Here is a 14,642-nt window from a genome sequence, read left to right on the forward strand (position 1 = left end):
AGGTTTTGTGCACTGCAACAGAAAGTATGGGTCATCTTCCTCATTCTCCCCAAAATCTATGACAACTGCAAAGTTATCCCCCTCTTCCAGAGAGTGAAAGAGGTCATCAAATCTCTCCCCAAACTGTGGTGAGTTGTTTGTCTCTCCATTGTTTGTAACTCCATCTAAACGTATAGGGAAATCTTGAATTCGCTCCCATGTCTTCATAGTTGCAATGTTCTCACAATCCTCATGATCCCCTATGATGCATGCACTGCAGAAACAAGAAAGTTTTCTTGTTTTAATTAGTTGGTTGTTTGAAAAGCCCCATATGCTATGCAGAACACAAACTCCTTTAATTTTCTCGCAATCGTGGCAGCTTCTCCTTTGCAATTCATCCACTTTCACTTCATGGAACACTCTGCAAACTACATTATTCTTAAGGCTTTGTTTACTGCATGTTAAATGCACGCCTATGGATAGGTTGGTTGTAAGCTATGTTACAGCATCATGGGAATCATTGAGTTTTTCTTCAGGGTATGCTAATTGGTGTTTAAACAGTGCTTACTTAATAATAACACTGCATCCATCATGTTCACCCTTGCCATGGCTAGACCCAAAGACATTCCACATCATGTTTAGACCACTTAGGGATTTGAACCTTGAGACAAAGTAGAATCCATGGGTTGATTTGAATTGAGAGGCAGCACCATCTGACCACACCCAATGTTGTTTTATATTTTTTGCATGGGGATTTTCCTATTTCAACCATTCCCAATGCAGTAGAAAAGCATGTTGCACAAATAAGGTGTCATGTTTCCTATCATTTGAAATGTAGAAATGTTACGTGCGTTGCACTGACATGGACTCCTATGAGTCAGCAATCAGATTGGCATCAGGCATCAGGCGTGGAAGAATCAAGCAAATGATTGTATATGTGATATGCATAAGAATTGTTATCTGCTTGTTGTACCAATGAGCACTTGTATCTCATCTTATTCTTAAAAAGAATATTTTTTTGCAAAATCTATGACAGATAAAATAGTGTCACGGGGAAAATTGGCAAGGCACATCTTGAACTGCTTATCCTACCAGCTAGTTGTGAAATTGTGAAGCACATATTTTGGGATGGATTGAACCATGTGACCTACAAGCTCCCTTAGCTGGGTGCTCTTATATGACAGTAGCCATCTCTTTTTATTGGATCCTTCGACATTGACATTTTCAAATCTCCTCCATTTAAGAGCAACATGGTCGTCTTCCCTCATTTCATTTGGATAGACATTGAATGTCTTCTTCTTTAGCTTCAAACTGCAATTCTTATAGCTAGTTCATAGTTCATTTTGTGTAGCTCTGTTGTTTTGTTTTATTTCATGGTTTGAAAACATTGAAAATTTTGTTCATTTTGTAAGAGATAGAAGTTTCTTTTCTCTAGGAAAAAAAGAAAAACGTGTCTCTCATAGCTCTTTGACCAAGAAATTTGGACTTATCTTGATGACATTCCCACCATTCCATGCTTGAGGAATGTAGGCTTTTGGCTTGAAAAGGAGTACAACTCCTCTTAAAAAAAAGATGCTCACAACTTGATTCTCCATCCAAGCCTTGGATAGCACTAGATGTGCTTCCCCTCATGGCATTTAAGTGTTTCCCCTCATGATATTTATTTAAGAACAAAGCTCCCATGGACCCTAGGATAATTATTATTGTAGAGGCTTTATTATTAATGAAGAGCCAAAGGTGCCATGGACCCTAGGATAATTATTATTATATAACGCCTTATTTTTAAATGTGCTTGCAAGATTGTGGACAGGAGATCAGATTGTGAGTAAAACATCATCTAGTTTGACCATTGCATGTGCTTCATTCTTAATCATGCATAGCTCTAGTTTTTCCTCACAAGAGAACTAGGTACCCTTGACTTTACAAGAATGACATTGAGAAGGACTTGGGTAGCCATTAAGGATACTTCCCTATACTTAGAGCCTCTACCTTAAGGAAGGTCAAGGGGTAAGAATCTTTTTTTTGGCAATAGGCCAATTAGGGAGTCAAGTCAAATGAAAGTTATAGTCAAAGAGCTCAACACCAGGTACCATTCAACTGGTCAATTGGTTTTTATTTTTTTCAATAATGTATAATTTGGAAAGTTTCATGTCACATTCATAACAAGAAGGATAAATGGATTTTCCTTTGAGAAAGTATGGCCCTTTGAATTGCATGAAATAAGTTTTCAAGGAGATTATCAATGTTTCATGATAAGACAATATCATTGTTGGTGTTTCTTTTCAATTAATTCCACTCCCGCATAAGCAAAATAAAGGAGGTTAATATGGTCTGACCTATAACATGGCATCAATGACTCATGAGAAGGTTATCTTACTTCATTTCTAAACCAACATCACACACAAGGAACCAAGTCAAGGATTTATCTCCTTTTTAAATCATTTTGATGGGATGCAAGCTAGATATTATTTTTTCCAAGGAAAATGCTGTAAATTTTCCCAATTCTTTTCTAACACCCTTGAATTATTATTGCTACATGCACGTGCCAAAACACACTCCAAATCCAAGATCATGCCAAATGTCACTTATAGTGCTACCATCAAGACTGTCAACCTCCCAGTATGCACAAATTTCCAAGAGCACAAAGCTCTAACCAATCCTTGGTATACTACATGCACATGCCAAAGCACAACTCCAAACCTAGATTGCGCCAAATGACACTAACCTCCCAAAATACACAAACTCCCAAGAGCATGATGCTCTAACCAAATCCTTGGTATACTATTATCACCAGCTAAATAATTGGTTTATGTTTTCAAACCAACCAACATCATTAAAGTAAGGTCATATGTTGAATAGAAGTCTTTTTTTTTCCAGCTGTGTCAATCAAATACATGCAATTTTGAAACGGATGCCACAAGACTTGCTAAGATTCCTTCCAATTCTTTCAAGATACCACAAGGATAGGCCAATGTAAGAAGATGACTTGGCTATACCCACAATCATGGTAAAGGTGACAAAATATTGTGTTTATTTCTTCATTCTTTAATGGTAAGTACAATATGTTTCCTTTCCTAGCCTTATGCATATACTTTCCCACACGTCGGAACACATTAACTTACTTGCACTTTAACATCAATAGATTTCATTCCAAATCTATGGCTTAATGTGAATCCTTCTAATAATGGGAAAATAGAAAGAAAGAAAAAAACCATAATATATAGATTTGACCCTTGTACCTTGTAGTGATAATGGAGTGATTGGTTTCCTTTTTTGATCTTTTCTCAAGAGCTCTTCAACCTGCAGAACCTCCCTTCCTCTACATAGGTGACCAATTCAATTGTGTTGGATTACTCCCTACAATACATGTATCCACCCTTCACAATTGATGCATGGCCACACTAGCCCCACACACCACATCTCAGTTGATCCTAGATCCCACATGCCTCAACCGGTTGTACCATGCTTCCACTAGTGCCACCCTTTGCGATCCACCAAACCAACCTTGCCAAGCCTCACAACCATTGTGCCCCCACATGTGGTCTCATTGCACCCCACACCATATCTCACACCACAAATCACCCCAAGCCCAACCCAACCCTCAACGAGCTTATGAGCCCACATGCCCCAACCCCACAAGCCCAAGTGCCCCACCCACATGCCACCATGATCATGCCCCTCTGTCACCTCGGTCTATCACCATCCCCATGTTGCAGCACCAGCCAATGCCCATAGATACCCTCACCCCATAGCATCATGCGTCAACCCACACCCGCCACCTCTTAGCCACCCATCACCACACCTCACTCCAAGCTCACCACAAGCCACACATGCCTCAACTCACCATGTCATGCACCCCCACTAATTGTGTCATGCAACCCCACTAACCGTGTCATGCACCCCCACTAATCGTGTCACCCCATATGCATCATGCCCTACAACCCCTTATAACCCACCGCACCTCCACATGGCATCATCACACCTCACCCCAAGTCTAACCCAATGTCTTGCATAGATTTGTGCCTCTCACCCACTATAATGTGTGCAAATGATTGATGATGAGGCCTCAAGGCCCACTATAAAAAGGCATTACTTTGTTGATGAACTGGGTAGTAGCTTTGGAATAGAGTCAAAAGTATATGTGAACAATGCTTTCAAGAAGCCACCCTAGGCTGTCAAAAAGCAACCCTACCCAAAAACAAAAAAGCCACTAGTGACAATCACATCTAAACTAGATAATGAGTAGTTGTTTTAAACAATAGAGAAGAGATCCACATGCATATCCACTCTGAAATAAAACACAATTGTCTCATATCCATATCTAAACTATGCATATCTAAACTAGATAATGAGTAGTTATTTCAGACAATAGAGGAGAAATCCATATGCAGATCCACTCTAAAATAAAACACAATTGTCTCAGACAATACAAAAGATATCCATATGTAGATCCACTTTGAAATAAAACAAACCATTATTCTCATACAATCTTATTCATGCATCTAGAAAATAAGATAGTTGTGCATGCAACTGCATTATTTCCTACTATGCAGACTTGTAGGTAGTGTAAGTGGGTCTTCTCGGAAGCACAGGTGAATGAATTTTTTACTGACAATGTTGCTATTGAATGAGAAACATACACACGAGTGTTTCACCACTTCATCTTTGAAAAGGTGGTAGAATAGCTTCTTAAGGCCACTACTAAGTATATAGTTATCACATAAGAGAAACTTTATCCCCTTAGGTATACATGAGTATATAGTTTTAATGTTATACCCAATAATGTAATTTGGAGAAATCAATCTTATGGCTCTAAGGCATGTCAATATGAGTCTCCTTTTGGTAACTTCAAATCTCTTGCATAGAGACCTTAAGACTAGGGTGTAAGGTTGAATGGGGTTAGAGATGGTGAACATAAGTAATGTGAATGTGTGCATGTGCTTATGTTTGTATGTACCTATGTGTGGCTTGACAAATTCAAAAGATGAAGCGGGAGGGGTGCATGGTGGGAGAGGTGTTGTACAATCTTCATGTGTGCATGCTCACATGCATTTGGGAGGGCCGATGCATGCTATGGGCCAAGAGAGATTTGATTTAAAAGGTGTAGCATGAGGATGGCGGGATAGATTTTTCATTAGAGGAAGGGTCTCACATTGAGCTCAAGTCCTCATAAAAAGGGTGATGTACTTTCGTGAGGTCATTTATTTTGGCTTAAGCATAGATTTTTAATTAGAGAAAGGATCTCACATTGAGCTCAAGTCCTTGTAAAAAGGGTGCTTACTCTCGCGAGGTCATTTATTTTTTGGTTTAAGCATTCTTAACTATGTAGCTCATTGAGATCGTATCAACCACACCACATGAGACAAACGAGAGGAATTAGTCATGGTTGAGAGTGCTCTTAAATACTATGGGGTTGGCTACTCTATCCACCCAACTGAATACTATGGGGTTGATTAGTCTTGACAACACCAAACCACAAAAGAATTCAAAATAAGCAAAGAAAATTCCTTGTACAACCAACAAAAGGATGCATGATACATAGATCACCAAGATGACAATGTTGAGTGTTGCATTTGACCGAACAAAGATCCACATGCATGGCTTGGCATACATAGGTTTCTCTAGAGCTGCTTCCACTGAAAACGTCTTCATTCTTGATCCATTAGACAAGAGCCACATCAAGGTTGAAAAAACTTTGTCACAGAGATGTCATTACTACAAACACCAGCAAGGTGGGATTTCCTAGAAAATAATATCTAATTGGTAGCACCCAACACAGAGGCTGCCACTCTCACCGCCACTCTCCAACAAATCTCTTGTGCATAGGCAATCAACCAACCAACTACAATTTACCAATCCATGTTAGACTACATCTAGACCAACATCAACACATGAACAACCATCTCAGGGATAGTTCATTGCTACATTTTACTCCCAAAGCACTAACAACCAGGTGAAAATTATCACCTTTTTTTTAAATAAGAAAAAATATTGGCCTTTGACCAATGGCCATTCATCTCTCTCGATGCTTGACCATAGGCCACCTATTTTTTGTGTCCCATTGTTGCTGCTATCTATTGACAGATTGATCACCTCACTATTAGTCCGACTCCCTTGTTACATGCCAATTCTCCATATGGACATGGAGCTAGAGGTGCGGTGGGCTTATAGTCACAATCAAGGAAGAGACTAAGAGTGTGGCAATGTCAAGGGAAGAGGAGATGTTATACAAGATTCATGAGGAGAGTCAATAGTGGAGTGATTTTTTAGGAAAGGGGAGAGAGGTATTGCCAGAGGAATCGACAAGGGAGAACCCAATCGGGGAGATCCATCTTGGCTATTCAACCACCCATAAAGAGGGACTTGCTATCCCATCATTGGCCTTACACTATCAATGAACTCACCCCAAAGGCTCGGAGGACCATCACTCTCCCTTGGTAATCTCTTTCCAACGATCACTCTCCCTTGGTAATCTCTTGCTGACTTGCTATAATGGGACCTGCCTTTAGATGTTGGTGGTCAACCAATTCAAGGAAGTCCCCTCTACTTGCTCTCTACCACTCGGCCACTCCATTTGTAATGTTTTCCCCTCGTCCTTGTCTATAGAGATGATTTGTGTAGAGTCACTGAAGATCTCTACAAGGTTCAAGTGCCTACAAAATTTCTCTAGATATCGAGAATAGAAAGTGGAGGATGTTTTTTTTTGGGGTGTCTGTGGTTAAGCATGTTTGTAGCCTTCACTCGCCTTTGCTATCAGTGGTATAAATTTGACTATTATTGGTTTGTAGATAGGAACGAGTCGATGCTTACTTCTATTGAGGATCTCGTGTCTTTTTTTATTGTGTTGGGAACCTTTTTCAGGATTATTTTTTGAAAATCTCAACTTGATAATACATGAGAACCCCCTTTGGAGTTTCCTTGGGATTTATTTACACTCGGGTCTTTTCATATACGAAGGATTATTTTAGAGATTCCTTAAATATATGGGAAGCATTGGAAACATTCTATATTTGATATGTTTGGTCTCATCTCATGTCTCCATTTGGCACTTTATGGGAGAATTCCTTGGAGGCACAAGGCAGTCATGGTTTTACCATTTTTCATTATCATTCTTTTTTGTTTCTTTTGATTTCCTTAGTTACAATGCTTAGATATTTGAGAGTATATATATGTGAGCTGAATATATGTCTTTTCCCTAAGGACTTATTACTACTTAGATTTTCCCATGCAGGTCTCATCAGATTTTTGAGACACACAAGCTTGACACTGAACATTTATCATAAGTTACATTAGAGGAATCTTTCTAGACTTGTTCTATGATTATTGTTTGGATGATGGAATTAAGGAAAATAGCAAGAGGGATTATGATTTATATACTTGGGCACAATGAGAGAAGAGGATACTTGGATGTATTTAAGTTCATCTTATATATTTTGGATCTAACTACTAGGCCAGGAGTACTAGAAATTAGAATGCCCAAAATTGAGAGATATGACATAAGGATTAATAGCTTTTATGTCTTGATTATTACCTAAAGTAGGAGACATGACATAAGGGTTATCTGCCATTCGAAATTTCTTTTTGCATTATTTTATGACCTTGGGAATTCCCCTTGACTTGGTTGAAGCACCACAAATATTATTTGCTTGGAGAAGAGAAATAGAGAGCTAGGATGTACTTGGGTTAGTATTGACAAGTGGGATTTCATGACACATTAGTTTTATGGTACTTTGCAATTTTCTTAGCCCATAGGCTAACTTCAAGTTCATACAAATGGATGAACATCTTATGGTGTAAGTATTGTTAAGTCTTTCTTAAAGACTTTTTCACATCGTAGCTAAGAATTTTCCTTTGAAAAGTCAATTGTGATCTTCTACTTTTGGGTTTCTATGTATTCCCTTATAAATTTCTTTAGAATTTTAGAAGCATTTCATTAACTTTTAAATGCCAACCTTTGGTTACTTTTGGAAAAGTAGGATGCCAAGATTTGATTAATCCTAATCTAGATACAAGGATTAAAATTGTGTGCCAGCATTGAAGCCAAGCTTCCACAGCTAAAATGAATTGTTTTAACTTTTATTTGGTTGTGATGCCAGGTGAGTCTGCATACCTCTCCATCAGATTTTTTTGACATGATATGAAGGATTGAAGAAGTGGCATTGGCAACTTTGAGGATACTTTGTGACTTCTTATCTCCAACTATTGTACAATAGGAATGACCTATTTATTGGAGACTAGTATTTTTTTTAATAGTTCTCTAATATGAGTGTGATTAATTGACTTGACTCCCATCTTTGCAGTTTGTTAGAAGGGGCTTGATAATAATGGATTACTCCCACTTATGAGAGTAGAATGACGTAATAGCATATGGTTTACTTAAGCATTATGTTTGAAATGAAAATCAATTCCTTATTGAAAAAGGGTATATTGTTTGTTAGGAAAAACACACACACAAACACGCACACCCACACTCATATTTGTACCAATTCTATGACTAAATAAATGAGCCCTTGAACTAACCCCTACAAGTTACCCTTAAACCTTGTATCGCCCATTTTTTTTCATAGTGTGCCCTACTTTTAATGTGCTTGTTGGTAGAAGAAATTTTACTAATGGGAAAGACCTTTCTCATGGTTGATTCCTCTAGAGGTGTGAGATTTAGGACCAGAGAAGACATCCTCAACATGTTCTAGAATGCTTCTACAAAAAAGTTGATGGAGCGGTTCTTTGACAGATTTGGCATTGGGCCTTAGTGTGTCATTGAGAGGAGGTGTTGGAGAAATTAGGTCAATGCCCCACATGTGAGCCCCCAAATGAGGAGCTTAGGGGGTTGACCCCTCTCCATGTATATGGGTAGAAGAACCTATAAGGGGAAGGGGTGCCGCTAGAAATTAGAATGTGGGCAGCAATACGGCCGCAACATGGGCAACATTTATAGGTCAAAAGAGTACAGGTATAGAACTACGCAATAGCAGATCAGTGCAAAAGTAGGTACCAAGAATAGTTTGCGCAAGTTCTCGAGGCCCTAGAGACATCTGTAAGTAGAAGTAGAACAATAGGGTTGTGCTTTGTTGCATTGATAGATTGGTCGACTAGTCTATAACAAACAGATTGTCCAGTCTATAGTGGGCATCCAACACCTATAAAAGTCCTCCCCAAAAGGCATTTCAAACATTCTTCCAAGCTTGTATTTGGCTACATCCAAAGCATCTAGGAGGATCTTAAAGAGTCTACTCAACCTGCAAATCACATCGCATGTGTGAAGAGCACAAGGAGTGGGAGTACCAAATTATAGGAGTGTTCTTACATGACAAAAGTCTAGAAGTCTACAACATGCCTAAGCCCACACCTACACACTGTAGAAGAGCATAAGGGTGCAACAAAGACAACTTGTTTTCAATTCACCATTGGAGCGCAGAACTTTGTAGCTCAGGCTTGAGCAACTGAAGCCTACTCAGAGAGTGGCAGAGGAAGAGTTTCCTACAAAGGGTGCAACATAAGAGAGCATGTTTTAGTACCTTACCTCAAATGTATTTTTTGAAGGTGTTTGGACCTGCCAAGTCAAGGTTTTGTACTTAAGATTCCATATTTATCTTTTTATTTTTGGCTACACATCTAGGTGCTCTTTTGTCCTCTTACTTTCAAGTAAAGCGTGTGTTTGAGTTTTGTTCCATGCATTACTATCTTGTGATCTTGAGGTTCTTCTTCCGCTGCTACAAAGTAGTGTTGGCCCTAATGAAGCAACTTACCTCTACCTCTACGTTGTCTACCCCCTAGCCACCTCTCTCTCTCTCTCTCTCTCTCTCGTACATGTGAGTGTACACTTGTCTGTGTGTGTACAAGCAACGTGCATGCCTCCCCTGTGTGTGTACAAGCAACGTGCATGCCTCCCCTTTCCCCCTATTAATGTGCGCGCACGTGTGGGACTTGTCTGCGTGTACAGGCAACGTGCATGCCCCCCCTTTCCCCCTATTAATGTGCGCGCATGTGTGAGACTTGTCTATGTGTGTACACGCAACGTGCATGCCCCCCTTTCCCCCTATTAATGTGCGCGCCACACGTGCACGCACGCATGCGTGCGTGTGCGTGTGCGTGTGCGTGTGCGCGAGAGAGAGAGAGAGAGAGAGAGAGAGAGAGAGCCTTTCCCCCTATAAATGTGTGTGCACGCGTGAGAGAGAGAGAGAGAGAGAGAGAGAGAGACAGAGAGAGAGAGAGCGAGCACATGCACCTTTAATAATCTGGCATGCTTCATGCATGAATAATGCCCTTTGACAATGATATAAGACCCGTCGTGTCAGAAAAAAGACATGGGAGTGCTAGACAATGCTTATGTCTGGCAAACAATGCTCACGTCTGCCATACGCAGGCCCAGGCCCAAGCACAACATGAGTAGCAGTGGACATTATTTCTACTCTAGTTTTTAGGTCTAGTCATATGCATATGCGTATGAGAAAAAAGACATTGAACATGCCAAACAATGCTTCTCTCTCCCAATATCAGGCCCAAGCACAAAAGTGCAGCAGCACATTAATTCACATGGGTGAGCAATGGCAGGAGCAATGGGAAAGGTGAGGGGGAGGGGGGAGGGTGAAAAAGTTCATGCACAGGAGAAACAGCATAAACAAGTTGAGTGCAAGGTTGAAATAAGGCACTTTGGGTGATATGCACATCCTCAAAGGGGAGGGGGGAAGGGGCGGCAGGGGGGAGAGTTCGGACTTCGGTGATTTTAGCCCCTTCAGTTATATAATGTAGCTAAGTTTAACTAAGCATCATACATACAAAGGGCATTAAACCCGGGTCCCTTCTAGACAGTTGAAGCTGCTCGTTTTCCAGATAGATCGAAGCTTTGTCCTTGCCAGATCAGTTGAAGCCTTTCCTTGTACAGATGACTGAACTTATATTTAAACACTATGCACGAAACACATTTCAAGTTACTTTTGATAACCAACGAAGAGAATGTGGCTTCTGTTCTGTTTCAACGAAGTTATGTGATGCCAGCTTCTCTGCTATTAAAAACTGCTTCAAAGCGAAGGGGTTGAGTCCACCAACTCTGGTAAATCTGCATCGACCATTGTTGACAGGTCACATGTCTGCAGGCTGGGAAAATGCTCTAATTTTAAAACATCCTTGGGTCACTAGGAAGTTGCTCTATCAAGTCATCAAACAATTCTGATGCAAAATCTTCTGAAACGGACTCCTCTGAAACAGTTCCATTTGTTGGACTATTGATTCTTCCTGCCAAGTCCATGCAACCCTCCATGTTATTTACTCCAGCGGTCCCAGCCACTCTCTCCACTGCTTTGTCCAGTTTTGCAACACCTTCTGATTCTGGGTTTGTAAAACTGGAACAACTCTTTTCAGTTGTCGAAGCCTCAGATTTTGAAACTGTTACTCCTCGTATCACCTGCAAAACATAAATCTTTCTAAATTCATATGTTGATATCTGCTATAGGATAATGCCTCTAGCCATTTGTTCGATATTTGCAAACAGGACATACAATCTAGAGTGTCCAAGAACGTATAGATAAAAAATATTCAAATGGATCTTACATATCTACCAGCAGAAGAACCAGCATACATACAATCTAGAGTGTCCAAGAACGTATAGATAAAAAATACTCAAATGGATCTTACATATCTACCAGCAGAAGAACCAGCATACAGCATCATGTAATCACCTTCCTTCAGGTGATGTAATTTTACAAAGTCCCCTAGAAAACCATCACAAAGAGATTAGATGCCAAAAAGGATCTCTATAGACCACGCTTCTAAGCACTTTATACAAACTCACCAATCAAGCATGTGCACTAAAACTAGGAAAGATAAAAAGAATTAAAAGCAACAGAAGAGGTTTACCACTGTTCTCTAGCAGATACATTCTGCTTTTATTGTTTGGCCAGAACCTGTGACAAGCACCTTACCTTAGCTCTCATGCTCACACACACAATATCCTTTCAACATTGAAATAGAAGGCGAGACTTGTCAAACACATGAAATCTTAATGTACCTGTATCTCATATTCCATACTTTGGAAAAGCTCAAATCCTCCACAATAAGGTTAATACCATCTCTTGAGGCCAGGTACGGTAAATTTGTCTCCGCTTCCTTCTGCAAAAATTACAGAATATATGAGTTAAACCCATGAATTTGAAAAGATGTCCTCTGCCTAACTCCAGATAGCATTTCATAAAGAGACTGTGTAGACTTCCCCATAAAGGTGCTGGGAAATCCAGCGCCTCATGATGAAAGCCTTAAAAGTAAGATTAGAGATTACGAAGCAAAAGACTTATCAATAATTATACATTGAAATCTACTACTAATGTGGCAAATGCAGCATATCAACTCGAGCATTCAGTAAAATCCCGTACACAAGCAACTCTCGTTACCTTCGGCAAAACCATCCTTCCAAGGTTCCCAACGTCACTCTGCTTCAACTCTTTCTGTAAAAGAAGCCGCAGGTTCTTCTCTGATCTCCTACCCTACATCCAAGTCAAACATGTCAGAACCTAAACATACTTTTGATTGTTGCCCGTTTACTAATGCTACATATTTTCGTACTTGCCATGATTTCAAGGTTCTCAATAAATTTGCCAACCAAAAATTTAAACCTCTCCGTTGCACATGATCAACGATCTACTGAGAGACTAATGACGTTCAGGGCTCCGTCAGACCGCTCACAATGGACTCCATGAATTGCATGTGCATGGACCACCATCCTACTGATTCCACTAAGCAATCACCTTGTTGCAACGCTCGTCACACTGACCTGTCTTACTTCCGCAACTGAAGAAGCGACCCTGTTGCAAGCTTGAGGATCGAAAGGCATGCTACGGAGAGTTGCGGTGGAGACATGATGCGACCAAGATAACTGCTTAGCAGCTGCGGAAGGCCATCCACGAGTATGACGCGCGCTCCACCTTTGCCTTGCCATACGGCTCTTCCGAGCTGCGCGTGTGGTGGCTGCTGGTGTATTTGGCCTAAAAGAAAAAGAATCTCGAACGGATATAGAAGTTCTCCGCTCTGTCGTAGATCCAGAAGCAAAAAAGGACTGAAGATTTCTTTCTTGCAAGGTAGCTCTCGACGCGTTAACTTGCGCTAAGAGCCTTTCGCCACTTGAAAGCTCGTTAAGCATAGAAAAACTTGAGGGCAATCCTGCAGGATCCAGGTGCATGGGATGATCTGTCGATACGCAGCTTTGAGAAAGCCTCGCAGTGAATGAGTTCATATCCCGGATATCATCATTAGAGAGGTGCCCATAGTGTGGTGGAGCTGCAGAGATTGCAGAAGCATTGGGAGAGGCTATAGAGGACTGAAAAAGCTGGCCGGAATAGCCAGGCTGCAAGCCAAGGTTACTTTCCGTCATCTGTTGCACCAGGGGATTGCCGAACAGCCCCGAAACACCTTCCTCTTCACATGTGACAAACGTTGAAGCCAGGTTCCCGCTTTCCTCCCTGTAGTTGCCATCAGATGTTCCTCCCAAATGGACATTTCCTTCATCCATCACAGTTTCCGACGAGGAACAGGTCCCCTCATTCATAATCCTGTCATCGAGTCCAATTGCGCACAGCTCCGCAGCAGAGGCTTGTTGCGATCTGCTCCCACAATGGTTTTGAATCCACATGAGAATGAGCTTCAGCAAGTAGACTGTTCCTTTCTTGCCGCCTCCTAAACGTTTCGTCGCATTCTCGATCGTTGATGTTTTCAACTTTATCTTTCTCAAGTCTGACAAAGAAAAACGCGCCGCGTTGTCTTTCATCCACTGAGCAAAAAAATAAGGCAACCCGTCTAAGCATTCTTCTTGGGGCATTTCGACGGACCATGGCAAAGCATCCTGACAATCCAGAGCGTGTGGCCAGTCCAGAGCATCCTCAGACAGTGAATTCTCAAGCGGAGGAAGGCAAAAGTTACCCTGCGCCTGTTCTTGAAGCTCCCAGAAGTCATCCAACTGGCCTTGCTCGTGGAGCTCACGATTGAGCGCATCAGAAGGGAGCAATAAATCTCGATCGAAAGAAGGGATGGAGGAGGGATGAAGGGGATGGAATAAAGGCGGAGGAGGAGTGGAGCGGGGAGGGAAAACGTGGGAAAGCATGGAAGGAGGAGAGGTGGGAGGAGGCATGAATTGGTTGCGGTTGTTGTTGATGAGATGAAGAAGAAGACGACGAAGGAGAAGATGAGCAACGAATTCCGGCACTTTCTAAATCCTTCGGATCCTCGTGCTCCCCTTTACCACCCCAATCTTGCTAATTCCAGCCCCCTTCTTTTCAACAAACCTTACTAGCTAGTCTCCCTCTGCCAACAACAAATAGCTGGCCCCTTCGAAAAAATATCCTTATCCTTTTTAGATTCATTTCGCCCCCCTCCCACTAGCACTTTGCTTTCATGCCTCCCTTTCCTCTCCATGAGTGTCTATGTCTCTCTTTCCACTTCATGTGTGAGTTCTGTCTCCATATTTATATTTTCTAATCGGGAAGTTTCCACGTGGCACTCACAGGAGAGTCAGACTCTAGGCAAAGGCAGGCTCCACATGGCGAAGGAGAGAGAGTAGAGAGAGGAAGCCCGTCGTAGTAGATGGGTCCATTTACTCGTTCATATTAGAATGAACATTGTAGATAGTAATCTCAAGCGATTGGCACATGTGCTTTGCACACCAAGGGGGTTGAACA

At 41.2% G+C, this 14,642-nt stretch overlaps 1 protein-coding gene across 1 annotated transcript; it reads right to left on the bottom strand.

Annotated features, from left to right (window-relative positions):
• Positions 1-10,593: 10,593 nt before the first annotated feature.
• On the bottom strand, positions 10,594-14,222 carry LOC147880944 (B3 domain-containing protein VP1-like). Its single transcript, XM_087370314.1, has 6 exons — positions 12,746-14,222; positions 12,366-12,458; positions 11,987-12,087; positions 11,836-11,882; positions 11,614-11,690; positions 10,594-11,383 (listed from the first exon to the last, which is right to left on the bottom strand). Exons 1-6 carry the CDS (start codon positions 14,093-14,095, stop codon positions 11,096-11,098), a joined length of 1,956 nt encoding a protein of 651 aa, XP_087226440.1. The 5' UTR covers positions 14,096-14,222; the 3' UTR covers positions 10,594-11,095.
• Positions 14,223-14,642: the final 420 nt, after the last annotated feature.

This window comes from Dipteris shenzhenensis, chromosome 31 (genome assembly GCF_047967505.1).
Source record: "Dipteris shenzhenensis isolate YYH24624 ecotype China chromosome 31, Dip_SZ_1.0, whole genome shotgun sequence".
Lineage (NCBI taxonomy): Eukaryota > Viridiplantae > Streptophyta > Polypodiopsida > Gleicheniales > Dipteridaceae > Dipteris > Dipteris shenzhenensis.